Source organism: Cornus florida, unplaced genomic scaffold (assembly GCF_030987335.1).
Source record: "Cornus florida cultivar Cherokee Brave unplaced genomic scaffold, ASM3098733v1 CherokeeBrave_3.0.0_Hap2_Chr02, whole genome shotgun sequence".
Lineage (NCBI taxonomy): Eukaryota > Viridiplantae > Streptophyta > Magnoliopsida > Cornales > Cornaceae > Cornus > Cornus florida.
The window spans coordinates 12478666-12494605 of NW_026775572.1; the positions used below are offsets into that span (position 1 = coordinate 12478666).

A 15940-nucleotide genomic window follows, 5' to 3' on the forward strand; every position below is an offset into this window, starting at 1 on the left:
ATATCCGAAACCATACCTTAGGTTGAGCCTAGGTTAATCTCTGAATCTATCCAAACCCGTTGAAAATGCCACATTTGTGGCAACATCTATGAGCACTTGGCAGTTGGACAAACAAACATATACGTTGAATCAAAATCGACAAGCAACTGCAAGTAATATATCAGAAAAATGCTTCTAATATAGTGGCACATCAAAATTGACAAGTGACTTCAAGCTAAAAGCAGAGGATGTAATAAAATACAAATCAAGATGAATAATTGTTATAAAATACAAATCAAGATGAATAATTTAAGCCAGCCAAATCCACTTCAAACATTTGATTACATAAATGAAGAGCAGATTAGGGAACATTTCAAAAACCTGGTATTTCTGAACCCCGGTTAAGAATTTTCCCGTAAATAGCTAATCTTGAAATGCTAGAACAAGGAAATATGACAATTGGTTTTCCTTGGGATGTGGTTTTGCGCGTAGCCTTCCATAAGAAATACTATATATTATAGTTGCTGGTGAAGGCGTGATGGCACATGAATATGAAAACAAGAAAGGATCTCATAACCAAGGTGGTAAAGTGAACCTGTATTAATGCATCAGCAGGGTAACACGAAAGAGTAGAAGTGAGTTATAAAGGTAATTAAATGAGAGGTAAGATGATCGTAAAGAAAATATTAGGAATCATGTGGTAGGAAGTAGCAGTCTAGGGGGAAAAAAATATGAAGCTTAAACTGTTATAAAGCTTTGATTTTTAATAATTTTCTCTGCTTCTTAATCTTCCAACAAATCAAAACTGTTTTCAGAGTTGCTTATGAATTTAGAAATGAGAATAGAGCGATCAATTCAAAGAATCAGATAAGAATGACATCATCTGTGTGATTATATAGCTAATGACATCAACATCCATAGGGCTCGGTAATTCTATGATTCAATCTGGCAACCCATATGACAATACAATAAGGGTGCTTTCTTCTTAAAATCAGTTATGTGGAATCATAATTAATTGCTATAACATTTACTTTAATTTTCCCTTTTTTTACTGTTTGCTACAAGTTTTGGGGGCTATTTATTTATTTATTTATTTCATTTCATTTTTCTTTAACTTTGGTTAACTGACAACTATTTGTGTCTTGTTTGGCTCCGGTGAATGTTAAAAGAGGGCTCTCCCTATCTTGATGAGAACATTCAAGCCAAGAATTACTGGTCTGAGACTTAATGTACATACGTTGTTGTTGTTAGGATCATGCATCATCTCTTTCATTAAGTCTACTGAATTTTTTTGGAATGATCTCGTGGATCATATAAGAAGAGGGAATATGTGTAGTTTTTATATACCAGGATTAGCCCCATCCATGCAAGACATAGAAGCAATGCTATAGAAGCCTTGTAGAAAAATAATCGAACTGCATACCTTAATGAGAATCACCCTTTCCATTTTCACAGTTAACTGCATTGCAAAACTACTTGGACATAGATTCCATCAGTTCATCTCTCTACAATCCTCTCCTACAAGCACAAATTCAAATTAGGTCACGTCACCACTCTGAAAAAATAATTCTCTTTTAAAGTTCGTAGCAGCAGTGAATGCTAAGGCCATTAATATGGCAGTTGCCCACATCATTCAGAATTCAGTCCAAATTAAGCAAACATTTTTTTTCCAAGAGTAGTAGTGTTTAAGTGGTAAATATCAATTTGCCAAGTAATTAAAAAAAAATTTAAAAACTTAAATTTAAGAGAAGACATGGTGTATAATAGGAAAGAATGGAAAAAGGCAATTAATGGGAAAAAAGCAAGGATGATGATAATGATCAAGTTGCCAAGTGTAAGGGTGCAGGTTTGATTTTGAGAACAATTACTTTGAGCAAAATAATGTCAAAGGTTGGTCTATATTCAGAACACCCCTCCCAGAATCCCATGTAGGCTGGACCAACAATGAAAATTGCCCTTTAGGCATGTATAAAGATGTGTTTGTGTTTGTTTGTGAATCTTATCACTTTGTTTTCTCTTGACCGTGCGAAAATAAAACTAGCCCACATCAATGTTGTTTTGTGAACATGAATTATCTTCTTTATGCTATATTTGCCTTGTAAAACTTTTGTCAAGACCATATGAACATAAGAATACAAATCATCTATATTTGCCTTGTTTAAGGCCACTCTGTTTTTATAATTCTTTGAGTCCTCTTATAACACCATGAATAGTTCATAAAGTATGTGTAACAGTTATGTAGTATTCTTACACTCGAAGGTCGCCCAATTGGAAGGAGGTACAATAAAATGATTCTGTTTTGTGTCTTGGTCACTGAACAAGCTGAAGCGATCCGTAGTACCATCAACCTTCTGAATGGATGTACTATGTTCAGGCATGGACCCATTTGGTGGAGGTATAATAATCTTGCTCATGTCTAAAGAGCCCTGTTAAAAATTTGATAGTGAGCATTCAAAAAATTTCCAATTTATAATATATGATGATTTAATACTAAAAATGACAGTAAAAATGAACTTAGAAGAAGCAGAAGAAACAAGAAACTGAGACCAGCAGGGAAGGAAAAAAAAAACCATCAACTTCAGTCAAAGAATCTCAAAACCCAAAAACCTGCCACTTCATCCATGGCCAACATGCCCAGAAGAAGGAAGATTGGTAAGTCACAAAACACTCAACAATATGCATAATCACGAGTGTCACTTCCAACTCCCTTACCACATTTACTTCCCTTAATATTTTCAAACTATTGTCATATTAGGAAACTTTGGGAGAGAGTGATTAAAGAGTAACTAAGACTAGATCAGTGATTCAGTGGTCTCAGTTTAAATATTGTTTGATATGTATTTTTCTCTTGAATGACTTCCACCATATCCAACAATGGTCCCTCAAGATGAAAGGGTTTGACTCTTTCCATTTCTTTATGTGCATTTATTCTTCACTTTTTTCTTCTTGGTATTCCCTGCTATATTTTTAGTTTCTTCGCGACGACCATTTTTTTTCCTAGTTGATAACCCCCCCCCCCACCCCAACACACACACACACACAATTGTTTGCACCCAAGAGGAGTCGAACCTTAGACCTGATGCTTCATGAGGTACCAGGGCCAAGTGACTTACCCACTTGAGCCAACCCCTTGGGGTTCTGACCATTTTTATTGTTAGGTTGTAATATATATAATATAGTACCAGATAAGCCAATTCTCTTGTCCTCTTAACTGTGAATCCGGATTTAAGGTAGAATGAGTATGAGGAGTCGCCCTAGACCTGATGCTTCATGAGACACCAGGGTCAAGTGATTTACACACTTGAGCCAACCCCCTTGGGGTTCTGACCATTTTAACTGTTAGGTTGTAATATATATAATATAGTACCAGATAAGCCAATTCTCTTGTCCTCTTAACTGTGAATCCGGCTTTAAGGTAGAACTAGTACGTCTTTCCATGTAAAAATAGTGAATATTGAGGGTCAAAAAGACGCCAACTTGATTATTCATAAAAATGGAGATTGGGGATTATGTTGCTCATAAAACTCAACCAGGATATGTTAAATGGAGTGCGAATTATAAAACTAAGACATAATGGTTAAATGAAGAAGTGATTATAGCTTACTAACAAATGTGATGGCATACGTTAATCTAAAGCAAATGGATGCATAATATACATATTCTTGGCTTTTGAAAGTTTCTTAATCTAAAGCATGGGGATAGGAAATTATAAGAGAAAATAAATATTTTTTGCCTTCAAACCCTTAGTAACCCCGCACATGCCAAAGGCTATAATGACTTATGAGGTATTTGGTAAACAACACAACGTATACAAAAACAGAGCAAGAAGCACACATATACCTGTATGAACAAACATCCAGAAAGAAATTTCCCACATCAAGCAGAATTAATTAAATTTCAAGGTGTATCAACATTACCCGACGAGTTCTTGTCGTACAAGCAACTTGCGCCATGTGTTTCGTAAGAATCTCTTCCTCGAGGGAAAAGCTTCTTATTTTCTTTGGAATCCTTTTTTTGGCTCCATCTTCTACCAATTTGTCAGAATTAGAACTCCTTTCACCAAACACGGGAACTGGTTGTGTTGCTTTCTTTGACGCCCATTTTTTCTCCTGGTATCTGGAAACCCCAACCAATTTACTTGGGACCAGAAAAATAAGAAAAAAGTTTTATTTGACATATCATATAACAGCACAATATGGTTCAGCTGACAAGTTACTTGGCACGGATAAATTTTTCAGTCCCGCTTCTGTCAAAACTTGGTGGCAGTTCTGCTTCCCAGTAACTGTTAGCCTTCTTATTACCCACAGCTACACATACAAAAAACAATTAGCATTTTTATTAATGCAGTAAATGCCTATCCAGAAAATAGAATGGATAGGTAATCAAAATCATTTAGGACAACTTAAGGGATGACGCTATTTTTTTTATCAATAATGGTCTCTATCTATTTCATCAGCAGCTGCTAAAACTGAACTGATACTAATAGCTTGCTATCCATCAATTTGTTCAATTTAGAGATAAAAATTTAATAATAAGAATGCTATCTTCTTTGTGCGCAACATGTGAATCATGGTACAATAGGTCACCTGATTGTTCTGTAAACTGGATATTTGAATGGTTTATATATATTTCTAATGCATCCTATTTTTAGGGGGAAATGAATTGGAACAAATTCAACATTCATGCACATCATGAAAACATTTAACCTTCTGTGATCTACTATCAGGTATTTCATTTCTGTCTTTCTTTCTTCTTCTTCTTATTTTTTTTATTTATTATTTTTATTATTTTTATTATTTATGAGTAATGATTATGAGATACAACATATTCTTACATTGCATAAAAGCAACCTGCTCTGGTAGCCACGTATCCAAGTTTGTAGACCGTACCTATTGCACAAAATCAAAAGACCAAGCCACTGTTGGAAATAAGAAAGGACGAATACAAGAAAATACTATCAACTGATCAAAAGTGAAGTTGAGGAAGAAATATGTACCAAATATGTAGTAGCACTTTACCCATTCCCCACCTATGCGGGGACTTGGGCATTATTTTGCACTAGGTGGCTTGTCTCATACTTAAAACCACATCCACTTATGTGTGTAAATCAATAGTAGTGGAGTGTAAAAACAATTCCCACTATTTTTCTTCTTCTAAAAACAATTCCCACTATTTTTCTGCTTCTTCCAGTATATTATTTTTTACAGAATATGGCATGCAACAAAGTTAGCTGACCCAGAAAATTTATATGTGGGCATGTGAGAACCATTCTATATGAGAAGCATTTTAACAACAGATTTTTATGTTGAAAAAGAGAAGCATAGATTTGGCTAGAAAACTCTCAGCGTAAATTATCTGACTTCATTTTATTTTATTTTTCCTCCTGGTGAAGAAGGATGTAGCAAATATTTTATCTTCAGTACTAACCAATGCCCAATGGCATGTAAACATGAGATGATAATCCAAAAGGTCCAAAACTTACTAGCAAAAATATTCACAAGTAAACACACTATTTGAAGGAGGTAAAAGAAACTGAAGCTTCTTTCCTTTATCTATTACAAGGGCCCATCAAAGACAGGACTAAATCCTTTTTAAGCTGCAACAAGGAAATTGATTGTTCATTGAAATTTGATGTGCAAGCCTTTACAACAGTTAAAGCCAAAATCACCGTCTTTGTACTTGTCAAATGTAATAATACTAACTTGAAAGAGAGAGAGAGATCTACCAGTCTCGAAACCTTGACCTGGGGCCCGGGAGTTAAGACCCAAAGCCACCAGAATAAAGGTAGACCAGTGTAAATCGACTGTCTTCAGCAACATGGCAGTGTAAATCAATGATTTACAGAAGCACCATTCAAATGTTGCCACAATAAATCGATACAGGCTAGTTCACCATATAAATTTCTAGTTGCATTGAGTCTCTTAATATCGAATGTTAGTAAGCCAAATTTGGTTTTTGTTGTACATTCTAACAGTCCCCCTGCTTTTGTATCAGTAGGACATTGATGTTGAAGTTAACATTTGCTGAATGACACATGAATTTGAAGTTAAAACTGACTATGTAGGTCCTGTGGTTTCCAGCATTAATACGCGAGGCCAAAAAGTTCATTGATATTGTGGAAAAAATAGAAGAGAGAGAGAGAGAGAGATAGAGAGGGCAAAGTGTAAACCTTTGAGATATGCACACCTAAACTCCGATGTATTCCTGAACATTGCATGCATATAAATATTCCAAGGTTCACACTTGCCCATCGTGGAGCCCTGAAATAAATAAATATGTTGCAAAACTCAAAATATTGCATTAAAAAATTAATAAATAAAGTGCACAACTTGGAACCTTGGCTCAGATGGTATATTTAGTCCAATTAGAAAATGAAATTCAAAATCTTAACTTGAACTACCATGATAGAGTATAACTACCAATAAAACAAGAGAGTGATTCTAGACCAGAAAAGAGGTTCATAACCTGCCCTTTTGCAAGTAACATTTAGGGCTAATATATTGGGGTACAAGTGTATAAGCATCACATCTGGTTGATCTAACTGAAAAGAACAAATTCAATAGGGAAATGATCAGGTTCATTAGATTGCATAAAAACAAAGGTGGGAGGTTGTAAAGTCAAACGTATTGTAAGATCCATGATCATGTAGGCATTTGCATAGAAGATGGACATAAATGGTTGTGGACCCCATTAGCTAGCCAAATCCAGCAAGGGGACCAATAAGCAAGAAGTGAAAACTTTAAATCCTACCACCAGTCTGTTTCGTGGGAGAAATTAAAAAATTACTCTATGGTTAATGCATGTTGAAAGTATTTATATTCCTGATTGCCATAACATGTGTTTTTTAAATTTTGAGCTCTCTGGGCTAATGCTTTAATAATAGCTTCTTTACATGTCAGGTTTAGCTCAGTCAGAAAACATGAGAGCAAGTTTTATTAATGTTGACGTAATTTACCTTCAATGATATGGAACTAAAGTAACTTAGGGTCCAAATATATAAGGATCCATGAAATTTACTATTAAGTAACAATAGAAAGTCAGAGACAGCAAGCAGAAACTTATTCAGAGGACACTTGTGGAAAAAAAAAAGAACTTATTCAGAGGACCCTTTCCCCCTTTCTTTTGTGTTGTCTAAACAAATAATAACTGAAGTAAAAAAAATAAAAATATCAATACTTGAAGAGGTATCTATGACCTACTCCTAGGTAAACCTCCCTCCAGATGTTGCCTTCTTCTAACTTCCACTTAAAATACTGTTTGTATAAATTTTACATAATCAATACGATTCTAGCTCCTAGAAAACCAAGGTGACCATCTTCTCTAGCTGATTGCATATTTTTCTCCATTAATGGTCTATTTATTATTATTATTATTATTATTATTATTATTATTATTATTTTATCATATCTTCCAATACAATCTACCACTTCCAATTGCAAGACAACCCTTAATCCCAGTTTCTGAAGAACAATTTAATTAATTGGGTGTAAGTCATATTATATTTCTCTAGGTTAGTTTGGCAAAAATGTTTGAAGAAAGAAAAAAAAATTCTTTATGAAATTTCAGGGAAATATTATTGCAAGCACATTTCACAGAAGTAATACCTCTGGATGGCAACAATCATATTTATGTTTCGGATGTGTGCATAATATACTGAGAGAATATTCTAATCATTTAGTGCATAGTGAGTGTTCCAGTAAACAAATGTATAGTAGTATTCTTTAGGCCATTCTTTAGAAACTTAATTGCGACCCTATAACTTTTTGTATAATATCAACAAATACTGAAGCCACATTTTCACAATGTTCTCATGAAAAACTGCTTATGACGTGATGAACTATAAATATTTGAACAAAATATCAGTACAAATTTGAAAACTGAAAAAAGATGCCCGTGAATTAGGTTCCAAAGTTTGCTGAAGGGCGCGTGGCACGATGACCAATAAAATAGTCTAGTCGAGGTATAAAAACTAGTATTTCATCGATCAAAAGTGATTTTATAATCTTGGACAAAATTAGAATATGACTTTTCTACAACAACTATGAACAATAAGTTACTAATAAAAAGGTATTACTTTACGTTTGAATGAACAATTGAGTTGACAACTAAGTTTAAATTAGTGACTGCAACAACATTTTAACATGCTGTTTATGGTTTAAATTAAAATTTTATCTGAGTAACATAATGAAATTAATGTCGTCCAGTATCCAAAGGACAAGATATGCTCCAAAATTGGTGTTTAATAAATAATACAACTCTCCATAGTTTATCAAAAAGGTGTTGAATTTCAATTTTGGGCAAACATTTTGCTTTTTAATGCAGGATCGATTTATACATAGAATTAATGTTAGTAGTTGGGTCCAACAATCTTTTTGAAGAGTGAGTTTTATCTATCTTAGATTTCTTGGTTGAAATTTAAAAAAATTTAAGTAATATTTAAGATTCATTTAATTAGAATTTTAGACTTGAATGTAAAATAGCTATCTTTGTCTTAATAAGAAACAATAGTAGCTAATATAACTAAATCAACTATATCGAGAATACTTTATCTACACAAGACCAACACAATTAGGAAAATCCTCCATTGCAGAGTTAAAAAGTGCCACTAAGAACTGAGAACAATGACTGGCTAGATGATTAGCAGCACAATTTTCCATTCTCTTCACACAAGGCTAAATTTTCAACTCTAAAAATTCTGTCAATAAATAAGAGAGTATCCAATTATAACACCAAATTCGGAAAAGTAAGCTCGACAGATTGGAAACCTTAAAACAGTAAAGTTAACCTATCTCTAAAGCCACACATTCCAACCTAGTTAAATCTTAAAAACAAATAGCTCGACTAAATTTACTTGCTTTTACATTATCCACCAGACAAACACGAGGCACTTTTCACTTACTCAGCTGTATTTAATTCATACACATTGTTTTTAAGAATTATCACAAACCCTCCTTCTGTGAAGACAGAGGGTAGAAATTGATCCCAATCCTTTAATGAATAATTTTCATCCCAATCCTCTAATGCATAATTTTCTCAGATTCATTATGCCTCCTCAGCATCCTATTTTTTGCAGTTTCTAATATAAAGTATAAACAATTCTTATTCCCTAGCTGTGCACTACTCCTGTACCATATTCTCTCTAAACCTGATTCATCTAATTCCAACATATTCCTCCAATGACCCTAAATTCAGGCTTCAGAAGGTTCCAATGTGGTACCTGCAACGTGAACCATCAGATTGAAATCCTGACAGTTGAAATTGGGAAAAGAGCAATCTCACACTTAGAGAGTCAGAATTCACAATTAAATCCTAATGACACAAAATCCAGTATATACATGCCATTTAGAATCTCATCCTACTTCAATAACTATGCTTTCACCATTAGATCCCTAACCTTAGAGCTGTGCCTTGCAATCAATCCCTTTCAAACCCTTTCTTACTCCTTTCTCGAGAAACTACCACTTCCCCTTATAGTTCGGTTATGAGATGTTCAACATCACTTTCGTTTATCAAATTTAAGTAAGGATGTTCAACATGCCCAACTGCCACCTAGGACGCCTAACACATCCCTCATCATATTAATAGATGGACGGTCTATAGAATCATTTGAGAAGTATGATGAATATTCACGTTAGTAGTAGACCTCCATCAGACCAGCGTCTTACTTAGTTGGCACATTCAGTTAAAAGCTAGAAATTAGAACTGACACTAAAAATTGAGTTCATGAATACTGATTGGAAATTTTATTTTATTTATTTTTTGATAAGTAAAATTTCATATAAAGGTGCTCAAGAGGGGAGTGCTCCCAAAGGAATACTGATTGGAAATAGAAACTAGCAAAATGAACTTTTAGTAAAAGTAGAAATTTCATGGGGGAACCAACAGAGTAAGTTTTAACTAAAAAATAGACTCTAATTATCAGATCAACTACTAAAAAAGGAAGCACACATAACCATATTCTTGATAGCCAACAGAGAATAACTCAGAGCAGTTTAAGTGGATCTGAGAATTCTAAACTAGTGTTTGAAATGATTAAAACACTATATAGCTATTATCCAAGTTCTCCTGATATAGATAATAATGGTGACATCAAGATACAAATTGTAAACGAGTTATGAAAAACATACTTGCTCTGACAATCTGCACATTCCCTATTTTCTGGCAGCTTAAGAAGACCATCCAATATCTGCAAAAAAACAGCTTGCAAGATAGTGTTAGTACAAAAATCATAAAAATAAATAGATAGAGAGATTCTGCCATAATAGTAGAATAGTCGTGTTAAATTAATCCTTCATCAGTAATTAACCCAGGGTAAACATATAAACACCTATTCCACTCTAGAATTAAATAGCTTATATTTCACACATATTTTTCAATTTTTTTTATATAAGCATCAATCCATCCATCAATATACATATATACATTTGATGGGAAAAGACAATCAATTAAAAGAGGTAAATAAAAATAGAGTAGATTATAAAGGACGAGTAGTTCTTCCAAAGGTGAAAAATTACTGGGAAAAGATGATTTGAAAGTAGAGTTTTTATTCTAATATTTTTCTTATTATGAGAAATATCAGTTCGACACCTAAAATTACATTGAAATGACTTGTTATTTAGCATGCAATCCAACATTTGGATTGACAAAAAACAAATTCTATAAAAGCACCACATTAACGCTGTATAGAATTCAAACTGAATTTACTAGGGTAATGTGTATATAATGTTAATACGTACTTTAATATGTCAAGATTGGAGAATTAATACACCAAAATGCAAAAGTATAAAATAAATTCATTTCACTTTTTTTGTAAAATAAATTGAATGATTGTTTGAAAAAACCTAGATCTTATGCTTTGAAAACACACCTTTTAGTATTATTTGTCATAAGATCAATATATTAGTTATTTTTTTCGTGCAAGGCATCCTGAATAAATTGTGGATTGACCCAGTACCGCGCCATCAGTTCCAATTGAAAATAAAAAAATCTAGCTGAATGGAAATTAAAATTTTTGATTGCGCAATGCAATGCAATGCAAATAACATTAAAAACAACAATTGCTTGTTTGAACCTAAAAGTTACTAAAACACAGATGATAAAGTTATCACGAAAAATAAAATAAACTCGGAGCCAAGATTTATCTGATCTTATGCATTCTAATTGCATATGTGAAAGCATCGATAATAAGTTTATAAATTGGGATGTTCATGTGAATCTGTGCGTGCTTGAGGGAGAGAGACAGAGTAACAGTCAAAGAACAAGAAATATAATCCTAAACTATAGAGTAACAAATAAAGAACAAGAAATCGAATCCAACATATAAGAGTAACAATTCAAGAACAATAAATATAATCCTAATTGATAAGAGTAACCATTCAAGAACAAGAAATATAATCCTAATTGATAAGAGTAACCATTCAAGAACAAGAAATATAATCATAATCGAATCAATACTTCAAATTTCAGAAATTTTCATCACATATGATGTGACCTAATAAAACAGAGATGAAAAATATATATAGATTGAAAAGGACGGATGTTGAATTAATAACATCAGCCAAAACATCGCATTAATGACGGAAAAACACACCAAGAGAGCATGTATTTATTATTAAATTTTGGAGTCACAGAATCAAATAAAAATCAGATTATATATATATATATATATATATATATATATATATATTGTGTATAACAGAACCTTGGTGTGCTTGGCGTTAAGCTCCTTAGACACGGAGGCCTTCCCGTTCATCTTTCCACCGATCACCGGAAAGCGATCAAAGGCAAACGAACCGGAGAGGAGAGAGAAAGACGGGGGACGTGTTCTATCTCTCTCTCTCTCTCTCTCTCTAAAACCGTGTGGGAATGATTTGGAATGGCTTGGCTTGGCAACTACTAGTACTGGCGGCGAAACAAAATAACAGGAAACGGTCAGGTATTCCCTAAAATACCGTTTGGGACTGGAATATTCTCTTCCACGGATTGACTTGTCTCCATTACCATTAATAATATAATAAGTAATCCGATAGCAGGATTGTATCTTGATCCCGTTGCTTCACTTCCAAGTTTTCCAAACTTTACTCCGCCCACATTCTTTTTGGGGAAGAGATAGTATTTGTTATTCCTCATATTGTCATGTCACAATTTTACTAAAATATAAACGATTTCTATAAATTATATGACGGAGTTTGATTAACAACCTTTAACTTTTTTTTTTTTTTTTTTTAGGTGGTTGTGTAAAGCTGGTTTAACTAAAGAAAGCAGTTTCTTATATTAGGAATGTCAAATTTTAACTTGCCCCGACCAGTTTATGTTTTTTTCTTGAACGAGTCAAGAATTCGATCATATTAATTACTTCTTATTGTGTGTTTTTTTATGTTAGTTCTTTTTTATAATTATATCATAAAGTAATTTAAGAATTTTTTTCTTAATATATATAGTGGAATAGCTTGAATTCACTCTAATTTTAATGTGAGACAAAATCAGACAGATTTGAAATTGACCTTACTAAATCCCATTTACTAGTAGACTTAGTAATCAATTAAACAAGTTGGATTGGTGATAAAAACAACTTTTCATTTCATTTTAACTCAGTATAATAAAGTTAAATTAATATTAATTTACAATTTTTGCAAGAAAATTAAAAACAAATTAAAACACAATGAATATTAACTCATGACATGCTCTCTTTTTATGTATTTGAATCCTGTTAGAGGTAATGTCCGTTTAGTTTGTTTAGTTAGTGTTTACTTGAAATTCAAAAAATAAAGATATTAAAAAAAAAAATTTGAAAAATAGAATTACTTACGGCCAATTGTGCCTCGATCCTGCCCCTCCAATACCTATATACAGTGGAGAAAAACGAACAAAAAAAAACAAAGAAGCTATATATAATATATCCACACAAATCACACAATTCAAGTAGCTATTTATATTTGAGGTAAAAATATTTTAAAATTTAAACATAACGGTCATGCCGAAACGAGAATGATGCACGCAGACAGATGCTCCTTCTAACCCTCCGTTCGCAACTCAGGACAAGACCACCACCGTTTACTGCTACTACTTTTGGCCGATTTCACATTGCATCAAAATCAAATTGCTATGTGGCAAAGTCATTGATCGCGGATGAAGAAGAGGCCTATACTCTTCTGTTGCGGCGGTGCGTTGAAACCCACGACTTGCACAAGGCCAAAGCAATCCATGCCAAATTCATCAAGGGAGCTCTTCTCTCTACCCTTTTCCTCCGCAATCATCTCCTCAACGTCCATGTTAAATGCGGTGATCTTAAAAGTGGTCTCCAACTGTTCGAAGAAATGCCTGAGAAGAACGTGGTGTCGTGGACAGCCGTCATTGCGGGCTTCGTTCAACATGGTTGTCCCGAGAAAGCGCTCTCTCTGTTCTGCTGCATGCGTCAGAATGGAATGAAGCCCAATGAGTTCACTTTTGTCAGCGCCCTCCACGCCTGCTCCTTCTTTGAGAGTCTCACTCATGCCTACCAAGTTTATGCCATGATTGTCCGGTTTGGATTTGGGTCCAATGTTTTTTTGGCGAATGCATTTTTGACGGCTTTAATAAGGCATAATGAATTGTCGGAGGCTTCAGAAGTTTTTGAGGAGTGTCAAAATAAGGATATTGTGTCTTGGAATGCCATGATGACTGGGTATGTGCAGTTCTCCTACTCGCAAGTTCCAGGCTTTTGGTTTAGGATGAACCGTGAAGGTGTGAAGCCAGATAACTTCACTTTTGCTAGTGTTCTTACCGGGTTGGCTGATCTTTCTGATCTTAAAACTGGATTGCAGGTTCACGCACAGCTTGTTAAGTCTGGTCATGGAAGTGAGATGTGTGTTGGGAATTCTTTGGTAGATTTGTATTTGAAAAATCAAAACTTGGTTGATGGTATCAAAGCTTTTGATGAAATCCCTTGTAGAGACGTTTGCTCCTGGACTCAGATGGCTGCAGGGTGCCTGAATTGCGGGGAAGCAAGCAAAGCGCTTGGGGTTATCAGAGAAATGAGGAAGTTGGATGTGATGCCGAACAAATTCACTCTCGCCACTGCCCTTAATGCCTGTGCTAATCTGGCTTCTTTAGAGGAAGGGAAGAAAGTTCATGGATTAAGAATTAAACTTGGGGATGATGTTGATGTCTGTGTGGATAATGCTCTGATTGACATGTATGCAAAATGTGGATGCATGGAGGGTGCATTGGGGGTTTTCCGATCAATGGATGATCGTTCCATTGTTTCGTGGACATCAATGATAATGGGGTGCGCGCAAAACGGACATGCTAGGGAAGCTCTTAAAGTTTTTGATGAGATGAGGAAAGAGAGCGTGGAGCCTAATTATATCACTTTCATCTGTGTGCTTTATGCATGTAGTGCAGGAGGACTCATTGATGAAGGATGGAAGTATTTCTCTTCTATGACCCATGACCATGGGGTATCCCCTGGAGAAGATCACTATGCATGTATGGTTAATCTGCTTGGCCGTGCAGGGCGTATCAAAGAAGCTGAGGAGTTGATCCAGGGAATGCCATTTCAACCGGGTGTTCTGGTTTGGCAAACTTTGCTTGGTGCTTGCCGGTTACACGGGGATATAGAAACTGCAAAACGCGCAGCAGAGCATGCCTTTGATCTAGACAAAGAAGACCCTTCAACTTATGTTTTGTTATCTAACATGTTTGCTGGTTTGAGCAATTGGGAAGGAGTAGGGACGTTGAGAAAACTAATGGAAGCTAGGGATGTAAAGAAAATGCCTGGTTCTAGTTGGATTGAAACAAGCGGAGATCACTTAATGCCTACAGTAGTAGATGGAAGATTCATATAAATGGTCAACTGGCACACTTTTACCAAATGATCTAAATAGACTCTCTTTCATCTGAACTTTGCTCTGTTGCGAACTTGGCATCAACATGTTTCAAATTTCCAGTATGTATTGGCAAACATTCTTGTAATCTGAACCCATGCTTCCACCTCGCTTTCCTGTTGTATCAAACTGAATTTTATAGAAAAAACACATCACCATCACCAATAGTGCTTTGTTTTCAAAGGTTTAGAAAACAGTCCTTTCCAAAGGTTTAGAAATGTGATGCAGAAAAGTCTCCGTTCCGTAACACTAAGAGGAATTCACTTTGCTTGGCTTTGGTTGCAGAAGCTATGGCTTACTCTCGGTCATTGTAGTACTGGATGCATCTTGCAGGCTTGTTCTCCTTCACACCTTCTCTCCTATTGTAGAAGATGAACGTTCCGTCTGAAGTCCAATGGGGGTTTGGAATGTCTTCTGCAATGCATGTCCATGACCAAAGTAGTCACACTACATCTCCTTTGTCTATCATCTCAAAGACTCAAACCTGTGTCCTTCGACATCATCTCTACAAGACCAATGCCTAACACGATTATCATCTACACATTACATGGATGTTTTTCCCACCCTCCCTTTTGTATTTTATTAATTGGCTCATTTGTTTGTGTGTAAAAATATTTTATTTTTCACAACGTGATCTGGTGAACGTGATCTGGTGAGCTAGAAACTTTCTTCATGCCAAGCGCAATGAATTTGATTCAGGTGTGAAAAGGTAATTACCACAAAAAAACGCACTCGCATGTTTCATTTATATTCGAGTGATTATGCTTAAAAAAAAAAAAAAAAAAAAAACTAGAAATTAAATTATTAAATATGCACTAAACTGCTTTATCAAATAAAATTAGAGGTGTAGATTTAGATACATAATAGGTAACGGAAATTGGGGAGGGTGGCAATTGGCAAGGTCCAAGTAAGGAGAGGCGGTATAAATTAATAACATTCAACACGATTCAAATTGAATATAAAATTTGTAAAATTCAACAACATAATTCGAATTTAATACAAAATAAGTAAGTTTGAGTTTAACTTATAATATTCTTAACAATTATGTCACCAACTTGATGAACATGGTAAAGGAAAAACAACAAAAAACTTGAACA

At 34.6% G+C, this 15940-nt stretch overlaps 2 protein-coding genes across 2 annotated transcripts; one reads left to right on the plus strand and one right to left on the minus strand.

Moving 5' to 3' along the window:
- Nucleotides 1-208: 208 nt before the first annotated feature.
- Nucleotides 209-12265, minus strand: LOC132293661 (probable ADP-ribosylation factor GTPase-activating protein AGD15). The gene is made up of 9 exons (XM_059791213.1): nucleotides 11681-12265; nucleotides 10107-10165; nucleotides 6149-6239; nucleotides 4814-4868; nucleotides 4196-4286; nucleotides 3897-4095; nucleotides 2231-2405; nucleotides 1403-1497; nucleotides 209-574 (listed from the first exon to the last, which is right to left on the minus strand). Coding segments are annotated over exons 1-8 (723 nt in total). The 5' UTR covers nucleotides 11732-12265; the 3' UTR covers nucleotides 209-574; nucleotides 1403-1495.
- Nucleotides 12266-12601: 336 nt separating this feature from the next.
- Nucleotides 12602-15639, plus strand: LOC132293662 (pentatricopeptide repeat-containing protein At2g13600-like). Its single transcript, XM_059791214.1, has one exon. The coding sequence runs from the start codon at nucleotides 12984-12986 to the stop codon at nucleotides 14802-14804; it is 1821 nt and encodes a 606-aa protein (XP_059647197.1). The 5' UTR covers nucleotides 12602-12983; the 3' UTR covers nucleotides 14805-15639.
- Nucleotides 15640-15940: the final 301 nt, after the last annotated feature.